The 23,055-nt window shown below is 50.5% G+C and overlaps 8 protein-coding genes across 9 annotated transcripts; 6 read left to right on the top strand and 2 right to left on the bottom strand.

The window, feature by feature from the left end:
- Positions 1–209: 209 nt before the first annotated feature.
- FVEG_14058 (hypothetical protein) lies at positions 210–4,861 on the top strand (the record flags this gene model as incomplete). The annotated part of the gene is made up of 4 exons (XM_018903392.1): positions 210–428; positions 484–793; positions 847–3,485; positions 3,542–4,861. Exons 1-4 carry the CDS (start codon positions 237–239, stop codon positions 4,859–4,861), a joined length of 4,461 nt encoding a protein of 1,486 aa, XP_018762138.1. The 5' UTR covers positions 210–236.
- A 1,004-nt stretch (positions 4,862–5,865) lies between these two features.
- On the top strand, positions 5,866–6,773 carry FVEG_14057 (proteasome component PRE2; the record flags this gene model as incomplete). Its single annotated transcript, XM_018903391.1, has 2 exons — positions 5,866–5,994; positions 6,054–6,773. 2 exons carry the CDS (start codon positions 5,866–5,868, stop codon positions 6,771–6,773), a joined length of 849 nt encoding a protein of 282 aa, XP_018762137.1.
- A 74-nt stretch (positions 6,774–6,847) lies between these two features.
- FVEG_14056 (hypothetical protein) lies at positions 6,848–8,500 on the bottom strand. Its single transcript, XM_018903390.1, has one exon. It carries the CDS (start codon positions 8,464–8,466, stop codon positions 7,099–7,101), a length of 1,368 nt encoding a protein of 455 aa, XP_018762136.1. The 5' UTR covers positions 8,467–8,500; the 3' UTR covers positions 6,848–7,098.
- Positions 8,501–8,654: 154 nt separating this feature from the next.
- Positions 8,655–12,145, bottom strand: FVEG_17712 (hypothetical protein). Its single transcript, XM_018906943.1, has one exon. The coding sequence runs from the start codon at positions 11,857–11,859 to the stop codon at positions 8,836–8,838; it is 3,024 nt and encodes a 1,007-aa protein (XP_018762135.1). The 5' UTR covers positions 11,860–12,145; the 3' UTR covers positions 8,655–8,835.
- Positions 12,146–12,677: 532 nt separating this feature from the next.
- Positions 12,678–13,164, top strand: FVEG_17711 (hypothetical protein). Its single transcript, XM_018906942.1, has one exon. The coding sequence runs from the start codon at positions 12,788–12,790 to the stop codon at positions 13,121–13,123; it is 336 nt and encodes a 111-aa protein (XP_018762134.1). The 5' UTR covers positions 12,678–12,787; the 3' UTR covers positions 13,124–13,164.
- An 875-nt stretch (positions 13,165–14,039) lies between these two features.
- FVEG_17710 (hypothetical protein) lies at positions 14,040–14,876 on the top strand. Its single transcript, XM_018906941.1, has 2 exons — positions 14,040–14,218; positions 14,308–14,876. Exons 1-2 carry the CDS (start codon positions 14,192–14,194, stop codon positions 14,710–14,712), a joined length of 432 nt encoding a protein of 143 aa, XP_018762133.1. The 5' UTR covers positions 14,040–14,191; the 3' UTR covers positions 14,713–14,876.
- Positions 14,877–14,967: 91 nt separating this feature from the next.
- Positions 14,968–18,586, top strand: FVEG_14053 (mannan polymerase II complex MNN10 subunit). Of its 2 annotated transcripts, XM_018903388.1 has the most exons (4): positions 14,968–16,055; positions 16,453–16,875; positions 16,929–17,211; positions 17,289–18,586. In XM_018903388.1, exons 2-4 carry the CDS (start codon positions 16,470–16,472, stop codon positions 17,956–17,958), a joined length of 1,359 nt encoding a protein of 452 aa, XP_018762131.1. In that variant the 5' UTR covers positions 14,968–16,055; positions 16,453–16,469; the 3' UTR covers positions 17,959–18,586. The 2 variants fall into 2 exon arrangements, with proteins under 2 accessions (XP_018762131.1, XP_018762132.1); XM_018903389.1 differs by lacking the exon at positions 14,968–16,055 and having other exon boundaries at positions 16,196–16,875.
- Positions 18,587–20,207: 1,621 nt separating this feature from the next.
- On the top strand, positions 20,208–23,024 carry FVEG_14052 (endo-1,3(4)-beta-glucanase). Its single transcript, XM_018903387.1, has one exon. The coding sequence runs from the start codon at positions 21,248–21,250 to the stop codon at positions 22,736–22,738; it is 1,491 nt and encodes a 496-aa protein (XP_018762130.1). The 5' UTR covers positions 20,208–21,247; the 3' UTR covers positions 22,739–23,024.
- The last annotated feature ends 31 nt before the right edge of the window (positions 23,025–23,055 follow it).

The raw sequence follows: 23,055 nt of genomic DNA, 5'->3' as shown, positions 1-23,055 counted from the left end.
CAGCTACCAGCGACCAGGCTTTTAGCTGGCAACGCGGGCATTCGCAACCTCACCACGAAGTAAACCGGCCAACGCCATTACGACGGTCGTTCGGGATCGACCTGCTAGTTTGAATGCTTTGCGACGGTGCTTAGAGCTTGAAAAACGCCAATTGACGACTTCGAACCGCCCAAAACTTACCCCTCGAACCAGCACGTTCCAGCAGCAACCGCAGGAACGCTGCACCACATAACGTCATGTCTACCGCAAAGGAAGCTGATGAGCTGAAGCAGCAGGGTCTCGTCGAGGCTGCTGCAGACCCTCAAACCAATGTCACCGCAGACGATGCCCAAAAAAAGATTGTAGAGTCCTCGAGGAATGCTGGTGTCGCTGCTTTCACATTCGATCCTGATGCGAGCCCGGAGCAGAAGAAAGCTCAAGCCAATGCCGTATGCCCCTCTACTCTTGGAATCGCGACCTACAACTAACGCGAACCATGCGCAGGCCATCCCACCCGAACTTCAGCAAAGTAGAAGGCCCAAGGGTGCCGCAATTATCACCGACGTCGATGACGGCACCGGTCCTATCGAAGATCTGCCAGAACCAAGCAAAGAAGGGGTCTTGGATGTAGCCCGCGACGAGCAGGGCAAGCCGCTCGCGGATGGCACTGACCCCAAAGCCGAAGAAGCCCCCTTCTCACGGACAGGATGGGCTCCTCGATTAGGATGGCCAATTGACGATGCTACCGAACAGGAGAGTCTCCTCGATCACGCGACATGGGTCGAGGGACAGCTTCCAGATACCCTCTATGGTGGTATGTCTCAATTCAACTACATGTATGCGCACATAGGCCACTAACAAGGGCAGATTGGTACCACAACACGGGCGTTATCATTTTTGCTTGCATCTCCTCCTGGCTCGTTGCTGTCTTTGGCGGCGGCCTCGGCTGGATCATCATCATTATGGCGTTTTGCTCGACCTACTACCGAACGTCCCTGCGACGAGTGCGACGTAATTTCCGAGACGACATAACCCGCGAGATGGCTCTTAAAAAGCTCGAGAACGACAACGAGTCCCTCGAATGGATCAATTCATTCATGGTCAAATTCTGGCCTATTTATCAGCCCGTTCTTGCTCAGACCATCATCAATTCAGTCGATCAAGTTTTGAGCTCTGCTACCCCCTCATTCTTGGACAGCCTCAAGCTCAAGACCTTTACTCTAGGCAGCAAGCCTCCTCGTATGGAACACGTCAAAACTTACCCCAAGACTGAGGATGACATTGTTATGATGGACTGGAAGTTCAGTTTCACCCCCAACGACACCGCCGATATGACTTCGCGCCAGCTTTCAAGCAAGATCAATCCCAAGGTTGTCCTTGAGATCCGCATTGGCAAGGCCATGATCAGCAAGGGTCTCGACGTCATCGTTGAGGATATGGCTTTCTCCGGTATCATGCGCCTCAAGATCAAGCTGCAAATTCCCTTCCCTCACATTGACCGTGTTGAAATGTGCTTCCTGGAGCGACCAACAATCGACTACGTCTGCAAGCCCCTCGGCGGTGATAACTTCGGTTTCGATATCAACTTCATTCCTGGTCTCGAGAAGTTCATCCTGGAACAGATTCATGGCAACTTGGCCCCGATGATGTACGCACCCAAGGTCTTCCCCATTGAGGTCGCGAAGATGCTAGCTGGCTCTCCCGTTGACCAGGCTATCGGTGTCGTGGCAGTGACTCTCCATGGTGCTCAGGGTCTGAAAAACACCGACAACTTTGGTGGAACGGTTGATCCTTATGCCTGCTTGAGCCTGAACCGACGCCAGGAGCTTGCCCGAACTAAAGTTGTTCATGACAATTCCAACCCCAGGTGGAACGAAACCCACTACATCATTGTTACCTCATTCAACGACTCGCTGGACATGCAAATATTCGACCACAATGATTTCCGCAAGTCAAAAGAACTGGGCGTTGCTTCTTTTCCTCTAGAAAGTGTCGAGGAGCTCAATGTTCATGAAAATCAGCGGTTGGAGGTCATCTCTGATGGCAAGGCTCGCGGTGTTGTTTCGTGCGACGTTCGCTTCTTTCCTGTCCTTGAAACCATCAAGAACGCTGAGGGACAAGATGAACCTCCGCCTCCATCTAACCAAGGTATCCTTCGATTTACTGTGGAACAGGCCAAGGATCTGGATGGTACCAAGAGCCTTGTAGGATCTCTCAACCCTTACGCGGTTATGTTCTTAAATGGTAAAGAAGTCCACCAAACCAAGAAGTTGAAGCGTACCAACAACCCTATCTGGGACAATGGGTCTAAGGAGATTCTAATCACGGACCGGAAAAAGGCTAAGCTTGGTCTTACAATCAAGGATGACCGTGATCTCGCTGGAGACCAAGTCCTCGGAAAGTATCAGATCAAGCTTGATGAGATGCTTGAATGTATGGAACAAGGTAAAGAATGGTATAACCTACATGGGGCTCAGACTGGTCGTGTCAAGATGATGGCACAGTGGAGACCTGTCGCTATCTCTGGCGTGGCCAGCACTGGTGGCTATGTCACGCCCATCGGTGTGATGCGTCTCCATTTCAAAAAGGCTACTGATCTACGAAACTTTGAGGCATTCGGCAAATCGGATCCCTACACTCGAATTCTGCTCTCTGGTATTGAAAAAGCAAGGACTGTCACCTTCCGCAACGATCTCAATCCTGAATGGGACGAGGTACTTTACGTGCCCATCCATTCTGCTCGCGATAGACTTGCTTTGGAAGTAATGGATACAGAAAAGGTTGGCAAGGACCGTAGTCTGGGAATGGTCGAAGTCTTCGCCGCCGACTATGTCGTACAGGACGAGACTGGGGAGTACCTTGTCAACGACAAGAAACAGCTCCGCGAGGATGGTCTGCGTCTGCATGGCAAGGGTATCGCCAAAGGAGTTCTGCATTACACTGTTGCCTTTTACCCCTGTCTCAATGTCGCTGATCCTGAGGAGGAAAATGAAGAGGAGAAAGAAAAGGAGAAGGAGAAGGATTCAGAGAAGGACAAGGATTCCTCCTCCGGTGAGGAACAATCACCCAATCCTCAGAGATCCAGCGAAGCTGGTAAATTCAACGCCAGCCTGGATAAGCCAAAGGAGAACCAATTGGAACCGCCCACGCCCACAACTGTTGGACGCCCCTCGATCGAGGCGCCCAAGGGTCCCCGTAAAATCCGATTGTCTCCTGAGGAGCTTCTCAGGTATGAGAGTGGCCTGCTCATCTTCAGACTCATGGAGGCAGAGATGCCAGAAAGCCATGGACTGCTGGAGGTTCTTGTGGACGATATGGCATACCCGTCCTACGTCTCGTCAACTGCTCGCAGCAAGCACCACAAGTTTGAAGAGATTGGAGATTGCTTCATTCGTGAGCTTGACTTCTCCCGACTGACACTTCGGGCTCGGAAGAAGGGTGATGACCAAGATGATCTCATGGCCTCATTGGCTGGCAACACCCTGGAAACTCTCAAGCAGTGCCTGGTAAGACTGACGTTGGATTCCACTGTATAGGCATGAAAACTAACTAGTCTTTTTAGAATAACCCGACAACTCTGAAACTCAAGAGCGAAGATGGACGCCCCGCGAGTGTTAAGGTCAGCTTGAAGTACATCCCGGTTAAGATGCAGCTTGACCCGAGCGAGAGTATCAATAACATGGGTACACTACGCGTTGATGTTCTCGATGCTACTGACCTTCCCTCAGCTGATCGCAATGGCAAGAGTGATCCTTACTGTAAATTCGAGCTCAATGGCCAGGAGATCCACAAGACCAAGGTTATAAAGAAGACTCTGAATCCCACATGGAATGAATACTTTGAGGTCAATGTGCCTTCGAGGACCGCAGCACAATTCAAACTCTCGGTTTGGGATTACGACTTCGCAGACAAACCCGACTTCTTGGGTGCTGCCGACATCAATCTCGAGTCTCTGGATCCTTTCAAGCCCTCAGAGACCAAGTACATACTTGATGGCAAATCGGGAAGCGTACGCATCCGACTCTTGTTCCGACCCAGCTATGTCCAGCGATCACGACAGGGCACATCCACTTTTGGCAACACTTTCTCGTCTACTCCTGGTCGTATCGTCACTGGTGTTGCCGGAGCGCCGCTCAAGGGTGGTGTAGCAGTCGCGGGAGTTGTTGGTCACGGCGTTGGTAAGGGAGCTTCGTTCCTCCGCCGTGGCATCTTTAACAAAAAGGACAATGGGGACATCATCGAAGAAGATGGTGAGGCGTTCGAACCTCAAGGCCTGAGCTCTAATGGTACCGCAAGCACCAATGGTGGGCTCCGCCGGTCACCTGCCATCAACGAAGAGGGCGCATCACCTGGTACTCGACCGTCTACAAGCAACGGCCATGCTCGGGCAAAGAGCATTGGACAGTCATCAGTCCACAGCGCTAATCCTGGAGCTGCACCAGCAGGCACTGCTTCCTTTACTGTGGTCGAAGCCACAGGATTCCCTCCTGCATCGGATCTGTATATCGTCATCACGCAGATCAACCCCAAGGAGAAGACAGTGGGCAAGACCAAGCACTTCAAGTCTACGAATGGTCAGTGGACCTTTGGCGATACATTCAAATTTCCATGCTCGCCCGACGCACAGTTCAAGATCGAAGCGAAGGGACAGCACACTTTCAGCAGTGACGATGATCTGGGCGAGCATGTTTACTTTGTGGACGAGTCAGGCTCATCTGCCGCCAAGGAACTCACAGTTGGCAGTGGAACAGTGACACTGAAGAGCAGTTTCCAACCAACAGAGTCTAACCTGGTTCCCGATAGTCCTAAAGCCCACCTTCGCCGAAGCTTCATGAGCAAGCGGGATGGGCGAACCAGTCGGGAAGTGACGCCAAACCCTTAAGCAGGAGTGGTTCATTAGCTGGGTAATGACAGGGTATTTGATTTCACACGAGTCTTGATTAGCAATTGAGATCTGATACTTGATCTTTGCTTTCAAGTGCTTGTTTCTTTTTGTTTTTCTTTTGTTTAATTCAGAAGCAAATATTGGGAGGTAATATCTGGGCCGGCATTGAAGAAAGGAGACAATAGGTTCTTTGACGAATCGAGGAGGAAGCTCGACCAAGAGGTGCAGGACGTAAATCAGTATGTTTTACGTCTGTGAATTGGTGGGAGAGTCAATCAGTAAGAGCGATATCCCTTGATTAGTGGTTTTCTTTGGCGTATGGGGCAAGGAAGGGATTGAGGAACCTGGGAAACTTGGTCAGAGACGAAGAAGCGATCAATGAACGAATAAAGTACTTTTTTTCTTTCCCTTTCTAAATATGCATGTGTATATGTGTATGTATATGTAGCATCCTGCCGAATCCTTTTCTTCAGATGTTGTACCTAAAGGCTTAAGATACCTTATTGTCTAAGGTACCTTCATACGTGAGCTGGGCTGTTGAGAGCCCTGATAATCAGGCATTCACAAGCAGTCCCGTCCCCGCCCCGCCGCGGGCACCTCAGTCACAGGAATGGGAATAGGCAGGTACGTACCGAAGTTGGAGGTGGCATTCAGTTGACGCGCGCAACGGAAGCTGCCTGAGCCTCAGCTTCCTTGTCTGGAGCTTCAATTCCCACTTCTACTGTACTTCCGCTTCGGCTCCCGCCTTCATCATCTTCATCTTCATCATCATCATCATCATCATCCACGCACGTCGACGTCAACGTCAACGTCAACAATACCAGTCTAGATCACGAGCGAAATAACGAAGACATCACGACTAGGGAAAATACTCCTCTCCGCCTTTTGCACGCCACCGAAGCTAGGATTCCAGGCACACAGCTCGACTCAGCTCAGCTCAAGGACGAAGGATTACAAGACGATTCATTTCCTACTACTGCTTCTCTTTCAATAAAGCCAAGATGGATTCTCTTATTTCGAAATACAGCCGACCAGCATATGAGCAGAATGAGCCTTTTGAGGACCAGGATGAGCTGCTGAATTCCATGGGCGACCTCTCGCTCAAGTTTGCCATGCCCCCCGTTGCTCAGGTTAGTATCCTAGGCGTGACTTGGCTACTATGAATATTATACTGATTGCATCATTTTAGCCCTCATCATGGCTTCGCGCTGCCACCGATGACCGATCAAACCCCAACTGCCCCATTAAGATCGCCCACGGAACCACCACGCTCGCTTTCCGTTTCCAGGGCGGCATCATCGTTGCGACCGATTCCCGAGCCACCGCTGGCAACTGGATCGCCTCGCAAACCGTAAAGAAGGTCATTGAGATCAACAGCGTCCTGCTAGGAACCATGGCCGGTGGTGCTGCAGACTGTCAGTACTGGCTTGCCTGGCTCGGCATGCAGTGTCGCCTCCATGAGCTACGACACAAGCGTCGCATCAGCGTTGCCGCAGCCAGCAAGATTCTTGCCAACCTCGTCTACAGCTACAAGGGAATGGGCCTCAGCATGGGCACCATGTGCGCCGGTGTCACCAAGGAGGAAGGCCCTGCTCTCTACTATGTCGACAGCGATGGTACTCGTTTGGCGGGCAACCTCTTCTGCGTTGGCTCGGGTCAAACATTCGCCTATGGTGTTCTCGATGCCGAGTACAAGTACGACCTGTCGGATGAGGAGGCCCTGGAGCTTGGAAAGCGAAGTATTCTGGCCGCCACCCACCGAGATGCTTACTCTGGTGGTTACATCAACCTGTACCATGTTAAGGAAGAGGGCTGGGTGAAGCACGGCTTCAACGACACCAACCCCATTTTCTGGAAGACCAAACTTGAGAAGGGCGAGTTTACCAACGTGACAAGCGCGCTTGATTAGAGGATTCTGGGTTTAGAAATAAAGATGCTGCCAGCCTAGGGATAGAGACGTGCAGACAGATGTAGCTTGGGGGTAGAGGTGGCTCTTGCGCGTCTATAGGGCCTGAGATCCAGAACGACCATGTAATATATCAAATGACGGCTTTGCCCTGCTAAAGAAAAGATATCCTAAACCCCAATGCCTCGTATCGATGGCTACACAAAGTCAAATAAATTACAATGCAATGCAATACAATACGATACAATGAATGCTATGTTATACAGCGTGTCAAGCCAACACCGCTCATGCTGGTAGTATACAGGGTGCAAATAGTCTCATCATTTCCTCATGGATTCTCAGGAGTTGAGCCCCTGATGTCTCTTGTCACCCACCCATCAACCCCCAATATCCCGTCCCCAACTTCAGGATCCATGAACCATTTTCCAATGCCCGTCACGGTCAACTCAGACTCATAGCCTGCTTGATACATCTCCATACCCGTCCAAGCGATCATGGCTGCGTTGTCTGTACAGAGCTGTATAGGCGGGGCAACAATTTGTATGTCACCAAAGCCCCTTACAGCCAACATAGACCGCAGGACATGCATGAGGAATTTATTGCTCGCAACTCCGCCCGCTACAACTAATGTTTTTGCAGCTCTGAGCTCTGGCTTATCGTCGAGGGCGATACATAACCTGCCTGCGAGGTGTGTAAAAGCTGCCATCATAGTATGCTGTGCCAGCGCCCGGCGTTCAGGCAAGGACATGGATGGGCGGGAGGAGGTTGCGAGATCGTGAACGTGTGTGTAGATGCTGCTGAACGAGAAGGCAAGTTTTCTAGTCTGTCGAAATGGCGTGGGGATGTTCCACTCATATCCTGTGGATGGAGGAGACATCTCTGCGGAGCGAGAAGCTGGTGGTGTGAAAACAGCCTCATAGGCAGAAGTTGAGCTATTTTCTGGTGGGAAGGCAAAAGCTTCAAGGAGACGACCGTACATGACATGCTCGCTTGCTTCGAAAACCTCGGGAGGTAGGATATCGCGAGCTGTTTGGTCGAGAAGATTACCAATGGCAATATCGCCGCTTGTCGCAACGATAGAATGCTCTGTCAGGCCTCTTGAGTGAACAAGTTGAGTGTGGCCGCCTGAGACAAGTAGGGACAGAAATGGAAATTCTGGTCCCCCTTTGGACATGTCCTCTTCGCCCATACTCATCCCCAGAGCCCGGGCCAGTCGCGGCGTCAACGCATGAGCCTGCATATGATGGACGCCTACCAAGGGGACACCCCAAGCAACAGCCAGCCCCTTTGCCATATCCAGGCCGATTCCTAGGTTCGAGCGCATCCCAGGCCCACGAGTCACCGACACAAAGTCCGGAACTTGCCTTCTCACGCCACCAGCATCACAGAATTTCTGGCTATCATCTTCAGCAGGTGGTAGAGTGTCTATTGCTCGACGCACAAGAGGTGCTAAAGCTTCACTGTGGCCCTTGGCCGCTACGATTGGGTGTATACCCTTGAATGCGCGGTTATCAGAAGATATGCGCTCATTGAATAGGAGTTCGGTTGATTCTGGTGTATGCCGAAGAACGGCGACGCCCGTATCGTCGCAGGATGTCTCTATGGCGAGGGTTGTGAGATACCGAAGCCTTCGAGGCCTGAAGCCAAGGAGCGTTCCCTTATGGCGATGTTGAAGAAGAAGGGAGCGCATCTGCATGAAGAATTTCGGGGGTTTTCAACAGAGGGTAGTGATAAGACAGATCTGAAGGCATCCAGTCATGGAAGTTATTTTGGGCCGGCCCCAACACGGAACGGCCCCACTCACCGGACAGCGTGGGGGGGGATGCGGAACAACATCAAAGACGGATCTTGATTACATCGAGCAGAGATAGTAGAAGTAGTAATAGAAGCAGAGATGAGTTAACAACTTTGATTAAACTCCTTGATTAACTAGTTACTAAATTACCCTCCAGGGTTGAATATTATTACACGGCGCCCTTTCCGATGCTTTCATGTTAGATGCATGAGTATCTATCTATCTACATGCATCCCATCATTAGTCAATTAATAGGCTCAAGGTGATCGGTCATCTTGATACCCAATTCACCCATTGGCATTTACATCCTCCGGTCCCGCCGTCGAAGCCGCCAAATCTTTCGTCTCCACGAGACCTTTTGTTGATCCACGTGCCACCAGCCCCTATGTCGTTAGCCAGTAGCTTAGGGTTCTCTTCATCGATCTTCTGTCTATCATCGATAGGCCAGGCCCAGACAAACTTTTTCCCTGGGTCTCCTCCATGTGTGTCCATCGTTACTGTCACCGGGTAGGGCATTGTTCCTGGCTGAATCAGCTCTGGTGATCCGTCGATGGCGCCTTGCGCAGTAGGATTGATCAGCTTCGACGTGTTGGCAGCCAGTGTGCGTGTCCAGACTTGAACGAGAAACCGTGTCTCACTCCAAGTCACGATGAAATCAGCCTCCGTCTCCCGGCAGCCACCGTCCCCGTCTAGGGGAATGTCCCCATCCTTGGTATCATTAAGAACCGTTACCGACTTAAGGAAGATGGTTCGTCTGAAGTAGGTATAAAAGCCATAGTGCTCGGTCGGAAGCCCGCGGTCGTAGAGTCTCACTGGCTGCTGTACCGGCTGCGGGAGCAGGACTGCTGGTTTGGATGCGCTATTCTCGTCGAGATCAGGGGATGGGAGCACTTCAGCAAGGCTAACATTCACGTCCAATTCTTGCCTTTTGGTCAGCTCTTTGCGGCTACTCTCCTCAACAGAATCAACCAGACTGATGTAGAATGGAGTCGCCTCGCCACCCTTTTTATCGGATTTGATATCGTCGGTTGTATTCCCCAGAAACCACATCTCTTGGAACTTGGGCGGGCTGGGACTGGGCTCAAAGCCGGACGTTTCTCGTGCTCGGATAGTGTCTCCTGCAAATACGGCACCGCCCATACCTCGACGCTCCTTCAATGAAGGGGGATCCTCGTTGAGAGTTTTCCAATCGTTGCGGGTGCTGTTGTCCCACTGGATCTGCAGGATAATGGTTGGCTGGTCAGGCTTGTAGGGTTTCACCGAGTCATGTTGTTCCTTTGGCAGAGAACAACTCCACAAGGTGGAGGGTTCAGTGCAGCCACTCTTTGCGGCGGTATTGTCCGGTCCAACGATTGTCAAGTCTCCGGTTGGCATGGGTGGGAAATCCGTCAAGTTGACCCAGATTGATGGCACCTCCTGTGAATGCTTGGGGCGTGTCAGGATAACGCCCAAAGTGATCGAAAGAATAATAACGGCAAGAAGAACTCCTAGAATAATCATCCAGACACGACGGCGCTGTCGACCCTCGCGTCCAGTCCGACCAAAGCAACCCCTCTCTGGGATACATCCTCGCCCTCTCCAGAAGCCACCAAGGCGCCGAGCAACAGCCTCTTCCTTCTCGTTTCGTCTTCTTTGACGCTCCTGTTTGGTGGCGTGTTCGGCTTCGCCATGGGAGTATTCGCGGGGTGCAGATGTTCCCAGCGGCCGTGTTGGGAGAGGCATTTGAGAGAGACGCAGGTTGTCTCGCGGGGCCGGAGTAAGTGGAATATCAGTTAGTTGCTCAGCTCGTTGGGATGACATGGTGGAGGAGAGACCAGGAGATACAGGACCGGGCGAGGGGGGGAACTGGCTTTGAAGTGGGTGTCCAGGCGGGAAAACAGCCCTATACCTTACTGGAACAGGCTGGCTCTTCTTTTCGGGAGGCGAATATGCAGGCAGCTGTTCCCCGGCACTTTCTTCCTCCTCGGTCACAAGTATTTGTGGTTTTTCTGAAATGGATATGGTTTCAGGAACGGGGGATGCCCTTGCAGTCGAAGGACCAGATTCGCTCTCTTGGGTGTGCTCAAAACGGGGGGATGGTGTCCTACGTGGCGTCGGTTCTTTGACAATTGGTGTTTGAAAAGAGCTAGGAGCCAAGCTCGGTGTAAGATATTCTCCTTGAGAAGGCTTGGTCCCCTGCTTGTTCCACCATTCATCCCCTCGGATAGTCTTTGGTGAGTCAGTATACACCTTTGGACTGGTGGTGAATGTCAGTCTGTTCTCCATAAAAGGTGTGACAACATGATGATCCCACCAGCCACGGGACTTGGATGCAGCACTATCGGGCGTCAGTGCTGATGTCTTCCCCCTTGCTTGTTTGTGTGGGCTTGAAGTGCCATCTTCTTCAAACAGTGTGCATGGCGTACCGCCGTCAGAGTCATCGGGGGTTCTGCCTCCGAGTTCCAGGCTGATGAGCCTCTGATGAGCTGACTTCTTGAAGTTTGCTGGAACCGCCGGCACGGGTGGGACATTGACAGCCGTTGTCGTGCCGGGAGATGGAAACTGCGAATAGATACTTGAGGCGTATCGAATGGTGCTGAATGAGGAAACGGTATCAGGGGTATCAGGTGACCACACTGACTTCTGCTGAACTGGTAATGGAGACAGGTTTGAATGAGAAGGGTTTCGAGGCAAATAGGGCTGTGCTGGAGCTTCAATGGGTGTTGGAGCGGCGTCATACCGGGAAGAGTTGCCTGCTTCCTCAGATGAGAGGGCCAGGCCAATGACGATGGGTCTGTCTTCCGGCGAGAGCTTATTGTCCGGTGTACGTGCTGATTGAGCTGGCTGGGCTGATGACAGCGGCGAAGCAGTTGCTGGGCTTTGGTCCTTGCTTTTCTTGAACCAATTCCAATTTCCTACTGAAGCCGATGTCGGCTCTCCCTCCAATGCCTTTAGAGCAGCAGCGTCTACAAATTTCCCAGCTCGTCCTACCGGCGTTGGCATATAGTTCTGGCGGCGAAACGTTGACATGTCTGTGATAAGCTTGATGCCTGCCTTGGCATTCTGGACCTTCTGTCTCTGGCGTGATTTGACTCGGACAATTCTTGCAGCAGAAGCTCTGGATGCACGTCGCGTTGAGGGTTTGGAGTTTCGAGTAGACACATTCGGCGGAGCTGGAGAGACTTGCTCCCCAGCGTCAATGGGTGTGATGGGCTCATCATCATCCCAATCCTCCCATTCTTCTCGGCGCCATGGTTGGGCTTCCGAGTATGGCGGTGGGTGTACCGGGACTTGATTATGAGCATCGTTGTTCATGGTGTAAAGACTAGTCTCTGAATAGAAAGAAGGGAAACAAGACGAGAAGGAAATCTAACAGTATCTAGTGTTTAGACATGTATGGCCGGCGGCCGTCCGTATGGAAATTGTATCGTTTGGTGTTTGTTTTTTCCACAGATGACTATATCGTCGTTGTTTGGATGAAGATTCAAAATGTCGAAATGTTGGCCGTTTCGATGATAATCTGTGGTGGGAAGCAAACGATACAGAACAAATACCAGTCAGTATGAATGTAATAGAACAAAGGAGAGAGTGTGAACAATGGGATGCGATAAGAATAGGCTGTTCACAATCAAAGACCGACAGCGACAATAAGAAGCCAAAAGAGAGAATGAAAAGAGAAATGTATCACTTGAGGGGTGAGGAGTATGGATGAAGACTACGACAATAGGGAAGTGAATCACGGTGAGGATGTGGCCGATAATAGCACCTCGAGCAGCTGCATTGCATGCTGCTGTGCTGTTGCTTGTGGATATGAAGATGGTCCCAGGTACAAGCAAGCAAAAGCATCAGGATCGAGCAGAGCCAAGGGCGCAAAGCATCTTGATTGGACTCTAGTGAGAAGCCCGCACCGATTCGCTGCAGGCTAAATAAAGCATTTGCGGTCCAAACGTTGAACAATAGCTCATAGGCCATGGATTCAATGACCTGGGGCAACCGAGAGTGTGGAATAGCCGCCATCCTTCTGGGGTTCGAGTGTGTGATTGGCCAGTTCTAAGCGCCGACATTGGCGTGTGTGTGATTCGTAGGCCGTTGTATTGGCGACCACCGCACGCCTAGAATCTGCGACGGGTACGGAGTATCTGTATATCGAACCAGAATAAACTCGACAAGGACGGGGGGAGATTGATTGCTCTTTTTAGGCACAGTAAAAGCCCACGACGCGTCTCTGTGGAGAGGCGGGAGAATGCTCGATTGGCTATTGTCGCGATGCAGAGCGTATTCGGGAGAAAGGGTCCGGTATCCGGCTGCTGTTAGTCTGTCAATCTTGCAGTACACACACACACATGTTGGATACAAAAGCGTTTGGTCTTGCTTCTCGAAGGGGGCCACTCGGCCTGGCTTCTGGTGTTTGTTGGCTAGTCGAGACAATGCCTGTTATGAAATCAAGCCACGCTTGATTGAACCTGGTACTGGTTGCTATTGGAGTGTTGACTCGGATGGGTTCAATCAGGTCAACTTTGACATCTTGAGTCGTGACGTGATTTCGGGTATAATGGTCATGGACAGTATGTATGACTAGGTCAAGATGAAAGAGCGTTATTACCACGATTTGCATAAAATCAGTACATATTTGGCATGCAGTGACTTGACAAAGTCTTGTTTGTTGAGGCGTGCTCAAAACGAAGAGATTCTTTCTGCGCGCCCGGCACCAAAGGGGTCGCTAAACTGGCCTGGCCAAATCGAGTTCACCGTTCTCCAGAAGCCATCATGGCCATTCGGGACAGTGTTGCATATAATGCCGGTGTCTCATGATGCGGTTCTGGAGTATCGGTACGCTTTGCAGGAGGCCGCCAGTTAAAGACACTTGCCCGAGTGCTTCCTGGTTCATGGTGCATCCACTGAAGCTGCGAAGGGGGATTGAGAATCATCTCTCTGATGCATCACGTGCCAGAGGACACCTCACTCTGCGTGGGTTTGTGAGAGGAAGGTTGACAGGGAGTTATTTGCACACCATCCATGCCTTTCGTCTATCTATTTGACCGTTGACATATGAGATGACAGCGATGCCAATGCTCATTGGAGGCTCAAGTTGTGATTGACAGGTACGTTATCCGTACAGGCTCGGCTCGTGGGCTTGGCTTGATGTAACCCACCAAAGCTAATAGAAATGAAACCAGCATATATAAATGTGTATGTATATATGTATGTATGTACAAGATCGGAGGAGGCGAGATTGGAAGAGGTCATTGCTGTACGGTAGTTGCAGAACTGTCATGGTGAATGACGGATGTTTGAAATGACAGAAGCTCTTGGTTTCAAACTCAATTCACTCTCCTCATCAACTTAGCTCTTAGCTGATTACCGCTAACTCTTGGCTTTCCGTTAACGGTTACAACCCCCTGAACCTGAAATTCAAATGAGGAATGTGGGGTTGTTGGACTGTCAGAATGCACGAAGGTTCTAAATCAGCGAGTTCACGGACATTACTCTGTACATCTCAACATCTGCACCTGGAGAAATAAGTCCTAGGGGCAGAGAAGAATCACGTACCAACCTAACACACTTCTGCCCTACAAGTACCCACTGGTTCAGACTTGCAGTGTCAGCACTCTTTGATCGCATCTTCACAATCGAATTGTCTCGGCAGATGCAGTTGGAGAAGATGAACTCTGACGTAATTCCGCTCTTTTTTTTCTTCCCCCTGGCCTCCACTACATACCTACCTTACATATGAGAGGGGTCCAAGGCTAATGAAATGCATAGAAGGGCACCTCATGGAAGGCCCCCAGGGCCCCAGGCCATGATCCTTTCCGTTCAGTGCCAATGGAAGGTTCGAATAATGTCGCCTTTTCCAGCAGAGGTCACCCAATTCTCAATGCAACAGTACCTAGCGAAGAGGCTGACTGCAGCTTGTCATCTTCTTGGCGACTGACAAACAAGGGACTTGTGCCTGTGTCGGTGCCTGCATTGGACGCAAAAGATCTTTCGTTACACAGAGATGGAGTACGGTATCCCCTGGTCTTGTCAAGAAAGGGAAATGCTCGGGATCGGATTAGAACCAAGTGTAGCATAGTTATTTTCTTGGCTCTGAAAGTCCAGGATCCCCCTATTGTTTACCTAGGAGAAGGGAACCTTGAAGCAAGAGAAATGGAAGGCTTTCCCCCCTGAGATAGCTGGCCTTTGTTTGAATCTTCTTGGTCTCTGCTACCATACATGATTTAGACTCGCTGCACTCTCATTCCTTTTCTGATTTTGACTTTCTCCCACGAAGCGAACCTATATTGACCGATACGATACGATCCAATGCGATACGTACGAGCTCCACATCCAACACAGTGACTGACTCGGTTAATTTGTTAGTGTACTCCAGTCCATCCATGACTGTATGTACATAGTATCTTGCGTCTTACTCAGATCCAGTTGCGACAAGACTCGATTGCATTTACATCGGCCGTTGTTCACCGTTACTACCGCAGTTGCATCGCATCGCATCGCATCACATCACATCACATAGGATCACTGCTCGTTCAACAATTACACCTCGGGACACCGCGACTCGGTGCATCACACTCGTTTTATTCCTCGCTGTCTAGGTACCAGTGCATTCTGCGATGTACTGTTGGATTCAATCCAACCCAATCCAAATAACCACACCGAATCTTTGAGAAGCTCCATCACTGAAGCTACTGTACCTACTAGTCAGACCGGGATACCTTATTAGTGCCGATACGATAAAGCCAAAAAAGAAAACTGCGCCATCACTGCCCTGCTTCACTGCAGATTTCCTCATCATACCAGGCCAGGCTACCTACCTATCCACCCACCACGACGGGAAATTCTAACCTATTCCTGTCACCATCATCGCCTTGCATCGTATCGACCATCCCGTATACCTGCCAACGTCGCCCAATCCTCGTGTACGGTGCTGCCACCCTTCGCCCCGTCACGATCCCCCGATACCTATTTCATTCCGCCTACTGTATTCTGACTCTGCGCCACATTTCCAGCTGAAGAGTTGCGGCCGTGGTTGGCTTAGTACTTTGGACAACGTCTGTATACCCTCCCTTGCCAAGGTGGAAAAGTCGGGACGTTTGTGGCGTCAAAGCGAACTTCTCGTTCCTGCGACTCTGGGCAGAAGAGCAGAGTGGGCGAATGAGAAGGGGAAAAGAGGGAAGGGGGGAAAACCACACAACACCAAGCATTTGCTATCACAGCAGTTTGAGCCTCGTGATTGCGACCCTCCACGAGAGTTGCTGCCCCTCACCCTCCACTTCGCGATAACCGGCATAAGCGGCACCCTTCTTAGAAGTCGCCGATTGCGACGTTGCTCAAGCTGGCTTCATCAAGCTCACCCTTCGGCTCTTCGAGCTCGTTTAGCGATCGCCCTTCCCGTGCATTTCATACCAGACAACGGTCTTCTGTCAGCCATATCGTGATCAACCCGGGCTTCCTATCTTCCGATCCCCAGAGGCCACAGCAGCCTCACAACAGTCCCTTATCTCCAGTTCCTGGTACGTACAGTTGATAGTGATGCTCTCCAGTTGTCTTGTCAATGTCTCAGCTCTCATACCTAGAGGCTTCTTGGCGGATTCCCTTACACCATCCATACTTTATTTTGGACTGTTATCCTCCCCACTGTCTCTTTTTTTTTTTTTTTTTTTTTTAATATATACTCTTGTGCCCGTTCTTCGGCCTTGGTTTCTGCATGGCCTCAGCCTTAACTTGTTCTTGGCCATCCTTGCTTCATCAGCTACCTAAGCACATTTCTCTTGCTTCTTCCCTCTTCCTTGTCCCTCTTCTTTTTTCCTTTTTCTTTTGTAGACATATCTTGCTTGTCTTTGACTTCCATGGACCGTCAACTACAGTCAACCTAGTTCGCCGGCTAATCGGTGAGCCCGCCTCCTACAGATACCCCAGGTCCTTCCATGACCCTTTCGCGAAGCCCTTCACCTGTTCCCGGTGGTGGTTGGTCAAGTCCAGGCTTGAGCCTTGACAGTGGGAGGTCGACTCCAGCGAACGTGAGCGGTGGCCCTGTTGTATGGGAATCGGCCAAGATGCGACCTCACAACTCTAGCACATTTTCTTCATTTTCGACTCAAAACAAGGGTTTCTTCAGCAGACACATGCGGCGACTATCGAGCAGTCTCCCGCAGTTTAACGGGCAGCGTGAGACGTGGAAGGAAAAGCATGGACGGGGGCCAAGATGGATTCGAAAGGTACCACTCGCCGGTAGAATACGATCGATCTATGGGCGAATGGGCAGGAGACTAAAGATGTCTCTGCTGTTCATGCTGGTAGCGATACTCTGCTATACCATTTTCTACACAACCCGTAAGTTGCCCCTGGCTTGTCTTGGGTCTTGGGCTATGACTGATCATCTGCAGCTCTTGTATATTACTGGAGGAGATCTTTCGGCGGCGGCAACAAGTTTGTCATTATCTTGGGCGCAAATGTTGGAGGTGGTGTCATGGAGTGGAAGGGCGCCAGAGAATGGGCTATCGAGCGAGACAGCGTGCGAAACAAGCGAAAGTACGTCAACCGATGGGGCTACGACTTGGAAATTGTGGACATGAGCACCAAGAAGAAGTATGCGCACGAGTGGCGGGAGAGCTGGGAGAAAGTTGACTTTATTCGGTCGACCTTGAGGAAGTATCCCAAGGCTGAATGGTAAGCTGACCCTGGCTGTGCTGTGTGTGTGTGTGTGTGTGTGTGTGGATGGAATAAAAGACTAAACTCAATGTCAGGGTTTGGTGGCTGGACTTGAACACATTCGTCATGGAGCCCTCAGTATCGCTTCAAGACCACATCTTCAACCACCTGCAGACAGAAGTCGAGCGCGACATCAACTATTTCAACCCTCGCAACATATCGCATCCTTTCACGAATCATTATCTGGACGAGGTCTCGCGAAGCCCTGTTGGGGATGGTAGGGCCAACTCGATCAACATGATCATGACACAGGATTGCGCCGGCTTCAACCTGGGATCCTTCTTCATGCGGCGCAGCGACTGGACGGACAGGCTGCTCGACGTTTGGTGGGATCCTGTCACATATGAGCAGAAGCACATGCAGTGGGAGCACAAAGAGCAAGATGCACTGGATCAGCTATATCAAACGCAGCCATGGGTGCGCAAGCATGTCGGCTTCCTACATCAGCGCAAGATCAACAGTTTCCCACCCGGAGCTTGCAACCCCGACGGCGGACCTAAGGATAAGCACATCCACTATGAGGAGAACCAGCGCGATTTTCTGGTCAACATGGCAGGGTGTGAATGGGGCCGAGACTGTTGGGGCGAGATGTACTATTACCGTGAGTTCAGTTACTGGCTCAACCGAAACCCATGGGAGCGCTTTAAGGAGGATCTCATTGCGGTCCTCTGGTTCAAGCTCACCGGCAAGAAGGTCAAGTTGTGAAGGGCACTTGAATGAAGCTGTGAGATGAATGAAGCGACGAGTTACTCGATTGTTTGTTGGGACATAGACGCATCAACTCGGCGAGACGATATACGGGGAACGGACACGGACACGAAAAACAGTCTAATGGTATGACTGTGCTGATGCTTGCCACGGAGTTCTGTACATGATTTGCACTCTTTTTTTTTTTCCTTTTCTCGACTGCATATACCCACTTAGACGAGGCATTAGAAAGAGAATCGCGACAGTCGAGAGATGTAAGGGGAAATCTCGGCTGCATATCGCACGGAGAGGCTTGAATTCGGAAGCATCGCCTGCTTGCCGGACCGTCACGGTATGAAATGAGAGGAGATATGGAGTGTTTTATAGATATGAAAAGGTTGTTGTTAGGTTGTGGGGGAGGATGTATGTAGAGTTTCATGTGGCTGGCAATTAGGAAGAAACACATAACATACTTACTATGTACCTTAATTACAGTACCTCTAGCGTACCTGTACCTGAGGAGCTGGGATTGCGATCGGTCCGAAAGAGAAAGAAAACGTTTAACCACCTACGGGGGAATTATCCGATAATTACTGATACATGTGTATATATGCATGTAGGTACAGTCGTATTGAGGTGCGTGGAGTGAAACTGTTTTGTGCCGAATGAGTGAGATCCTCCGGAAGTGATGGATGATTATTGGGCAAGGATAATCCCAGATACAATCAAGCAAGCTGATACAATATGGGCGTAGCGAGGCTTCATACAATCAGGGGAAATATCAAGACATTCCAAAAGTCTAAAAGATGGAGGCCGTGGACCTCGACTCCTCGAGAAGGATGTACATACTGGTAGATCTTGTTCGTCTACATAGAGCCGAGATCATAACTGCCGGGATGTGATGTGATCTCGGGACCACGGCGCGGAAGAATAGACCAGGGGTTGATTCTCCGCCCGTTGGAGTAGGCTAACCTTGTCAGGGGAGTACATACGGATACATACTCCGTACATACATTTCAGTAGTGGCAGATATTTATCGGATTTCAAGGTTCAATTGGAAATGTTGCAGTATCAAAGATGATGGAAGAGAAAGAAGGTGGCAGAGAGGTTTTGTGGAGAGGTCAGCAGCGTGAGTGTCCTAAAGAGGTACATACTACTTACTGTACTGGTCAGGTAGGTGGATGTGAGCAATGAGTACCTAGGCAGGGAGAAGTGATAGAAAGGTCTAGTCTTACTTCCATTCCTGAGACTATGTTTCAGAATAGGTCATTGTTTGCATGAGTGTGGCGACGGCTGGATAACGCGCGTCGAGGCTAAGTGACTGAAATGTCTTGGTAAGGAATGAATTCAGCCTAGCTTAAGTATGAGCGATTCAAGATGGGCTAGATGGGGTCAAGATCAGGTTATTTTGAGGTTCAGCTGGGCTATGTATGTATGTAACTGTGTGATTACATGCTGAGTGCTTTGTGTGGATATTCTTTGTTCTTGCTTGCTTGTTGGATTGGGCTTTAAACTCCCTCAGGTAAGGTAGTTATGGATGGATAGCATCAGGTGGAGAGACAGGGATCCATATAGAAACGAGTTGAGCGCGCGGCTATACGTACATACATACCTACAGTTAGAAGCGCTGTTATGGATACCAAAGTCTGGGCTCGGCCTGATAGACTGGGTGTATGTATACAGATATGGATAGCAGTCTAGGTACTATAATTAGTTAGTTAGTTAGTTAGTTATATGATTCACGAATTCAAGAACAATAGCATTCACATGGATAATCAATATATTACAATAGGGAATTCCAGCAGAAAACAAAACTCAGCTGCGCGGGAATGTCTCTGTTTCGTCGTCAGCTGTTTCTCATCCCATCTGAAAGCCCTTCCAGCTCCAGGGCATTTATTCATTACTCACTAGCCCCCGCCGCCCCCCTGCCCCCCTGCCACACACACGCACACACTCCACTGTCAGATAGCGTGCTCTCTAGTGAATGCAAACCCCTGAACCCGCTCGTCCACTTGACATGAGCCTATCACAAGCCTCGACTTATCCATCTCCCTGCCTGAACCGGCCATTTTCAGGCACGCCAAGCCGTATATGGTTCCGCTAAGCTTTTTCTCCGTTGGAGTGATTGGCCTTGGCCCTCTCTGAATCGGAACTGTCAAGCTACCTACGCATCAGAGCCTCTAGACAAAAGTGGTTGTGGGAGATTCTATTGGTGGCACCCTATTATATGAAGAGTCCTGACTTTGTTCAAAGGCTCCCCACCTAGCCACCCCCTTGGCTATTGTTTCGGAATCTTTTAGCATGCATGAGCACGAGCACTAGCATCCATCTGATCTCTACTCCGTATCCCTATCCCTATCCTGTAGAGCATGGACTGACTGATAGAAGCAAGCAAGCAACACAGCGCCCAAACGAGACAAGGGGTGGGAGAGTAACAAAGAAACATGGCTAGTCTCGTTTCTCACAATAGCTTGGCGTTCGAGAGGAGAGGCTGTAAGACATTCCAGCCCATATTCAGAGACATAAACTTATACATAGCTCCCACATTCCCTCCTCTCCTTGGAAGCCCTTCCTTTTACTAGACCATAACCAACCTCACTCTTCTTTTTGTTCTCTCTCTCTCTCTCTCTCTATATCTGTGTCTTTGTACTTTCCCTGGCCTTGGCTTCTTCCGTCTTCAGTGTCTGGTTACTCTGGGGCTGAGCTGGTCTTGGAAACTTAGACAAGACACATCCACTCCTTGACTTCTTTCTTGGCTGCATTCGTCGCCATCACCGTTCAATCCTTTCGGTAGCTGGCTGACCGTCCTTGTTTTATCATTCTCTTTCCATCCACTCTCTCTTTTCTTCTTGGTTTTGTTGCTGTTTTCCTATTGACTGGGAGCAGTAATTATATCGCTGGACTACTAACCTACCTACCTACCTACCTACCTACCTCCCTCCTTGGCAGCGTCAGTGTCGGAGCTATTGTCACTCACTTCAATAGCCTTCCCCTCCAGCCCTCCCTCCACTTTTGGCTGGGGATTCCATCGTTCAGACAATAGGTGATGAATGGCATACAGTTCACGGGTCTATTGTTATAAATCGTTTGTTCATTGCACTTGACCTTCTCAAGGCATCAGCCTCGTTCTGATACAACCCACCACCCGGCACAAATCATATGTATCTGTGAACGACTTGATCGCATTCTTTCATTCACACTCAAAAGAACTTCAGCTTCAAATCAGAATCGATCTTGCGAATAGTTTTAACTAGAAACAACACGACATAACACCCCCCCCCCCCTCTCTCTCTCTCTCTCAGAAGCAATGCACTCCTCCATCCTCGCGCTGGGCCTTGCGGCCTTGTTCAATGGTGCGTTTGCACAGAATAACTCCTACTCTCAGTACTCCATCAAGACCACATACGACTCTTCCAACTTTTTCGAAGCCTTTGAATTCTTCAACGAGAAGGATCCTACGAACGGCTTTGTTGACTACGTCGATGCCGACGCCGCCAACTCCGAGGGTTTGGCTGGCTATGTCGATGGCGCTGTCTACATGGGTGTAGACTACCAGACAAAGAACCCCTCCAACGGCCGAAGGTCTGTCCGTGTCACCTCTCACGACGCTTTCACTCACGGTCTCTTCATCGCCGATATTGCCCATATGCCTGGCAGCATCCCCGGTGTCTGGCCCGCATACTGGATGTTCGGCCCCAACTGGCCAACCTCTGGCGAGATTGATATCCTCGAGGGCGTCAGCACTCAGACCGAGAACAAGATCAGTCTCCACACTGGGCCTGGCTGCAGCATCACCAATGATGGCACCACTCAGGGCACGACCCTCGAGTCCGAGAACTGCGATTCTGCTGGTGCCTCCGCCGGCTGTGGCCAGAACACCTCAGACAACCAGAACTACGGCGATGGCTTCAATGACATCGGCGGCGGAGTCTACGCCACTGAGTGGACATCCGACCACATTGCTGTATGGTTCTTCCACCGTGGTCGCATCCCGCAAGATATCCAGTCCGGTAACCCCACCCCTTCATCCTGGGGTCCTCCCGCTGCCAAATTCAACGGCGGCCAAGGCTGCAACATCGACGATCACTTCAAGGAGAACAACATCGTCTTTGATACCACTTTCTGTGGTGACTGGGCTGGCTCTCCTGATGTCTGGGGCAAGAACCCAGAGACCTCGTCTTTGGGAGACTGCGAGGACTATGTTGCCAACAACCCTGCCGACTTCAAGAACGCCTACTGGCTCGTAAACAGTATCAAGGTTTACGTCCAGGGAGGCTCGTACGGTGGTGGTGGTAACGGAACCACCGGTGGCGGCAACTCTGGCAGCGGTAACAGCGGTAGTGGTAACAGTGGTAACGGCAACTCTGGCAACGGCAACTCGGGAAATGGAAATTCTGGTAATGGCAACTCTGGTAATGGCAACTCTGGTAATGGCAACTCCGGTAACGGAAACTCGGGTAATGGAAACTCGGGCAACGGAAACAGTGGCAATGGCAACAGCGGTAACGGCCAGAGCGAAAATGGCGATGGCCAGACCAACCCACCCAGCAGTACTCAGCCAGGACAAGACACCCAGAACGGTCAGCAAGGTCAGAACGGTGATGGATACTCACCTGACAGTCAACACGGCCAGGGTGGTGGCTACAGCACTGGCCAAAGTTTCGACAATGGCCAATACCATGGCCCCGGAGCCTACAAGACCACCAAGTCCCAACCAAGCGGCACCACAAGCTGGGACGGAAACGGTTGGCGAGTCGGGTCCAAGCGATCCGTCATCTCGAAGCGATATCTTGCATGAACAGGTCGAGCTTTTATTCTTTACAAACATATGAGATACCCCCTTATACACAACAAGGAAAGACACAGGTCGGCGGTGGCGGTGGCGGTGGCGGCTGTTTTTACATGACATTTCAACAGATATTGAACATCTGTCAAAGCATTTTCGATTCTAGATTTCTTATGTCAGCCTTTACTCTTCTCAGTACATACATAGACTATACATAGTCAGCCATCTCTTGGCTACAAGTGGTTGATGACCATGCGAGCATATGAAGTATTTAGCAATGCAAGTCTTATGAGCCTAATTTGGGTGTTTTTCCGTGATGTGATTGCAGT

Source organism: Fusarium verticillioides, assembly GCF_000149555.1.
Source record: "Fusarium verticillioides 7600 chromosome Unknown supercont3.27, whole genome shotgun sequence".
Classification (NCBI taxonomy): domain Eukaryota; kingdom Fungi; phylum Ascomycota; class Sordariomycetes; order Hypocreales; family Nectriaceae; genus Fusarium; species Fusarium verticillioides.
The sequence above is the reverse complement of the archived record's forward strand: the minus strand, read 5'-3'. Positions and strand labels throughout refer to the sequence as shown.

Coding starts and splice junctions, on each gene's coding strand:
- FVEG_14053 (XM_018903388.1), top strand. CDS start 16,470: ATGACCCTTTCGCGAAGCCCTTCACCTGTTCCCGGTGGTGGTTGGTCA. Junction 16,876..16,928: donor TACCATTTTCTACACAACCC/GTAAGTTGCCCC, acceptor GATCATCTGCAG/CTCTTGTATATTACTGGAGG. Junction 17,212..17,288: donor AAGTATCCCAAGGCTGAATG/GTAAGCTGACCC, acceptor ACTCAATGTCAG/GGTTTGGTGGCTGGACTTGA.
- FVEG_17710 (XM_018906941.1), top strand. CDS start 14,192: ATGCAGTTGGAGAAGATGAACTCTGAC. Junction 14,219..14,307: donor TGGAGAAGATGAACTCTGAC/GTAATTCCGCTC, acceptor TGAAATGCATAG/AAGGGCACCTCATGGAAGGC.
- FVEG_17712 (XM_018906943.1), bottom strand. CDS start 11,859: ATGAACAACGATGCTCATAATCAAGTCCCGGTACACCCACCGCCATAC.
- FVEG_14056 (XM_018903390.1), bottom strand. CDS start 8,466: ATGCAGATGCGCTCCCTTCTTCTTCAACATCGCCATAAGGGAACGCTC.
- FVEG_14052 (XM_018903387.1), top strand. CDS start 21,248: ATGCACTCCTCCATCCTCGCGCTGGGCCTTGCGGCCTTGTTCAATGGT.
- FVEG_17711 (XM_018906942.1), top strand. CDS start 12,788: ATGCTCGATTGGCTATTGTCGCGATGCAGAGCGTATTCGGGAGAAAGG.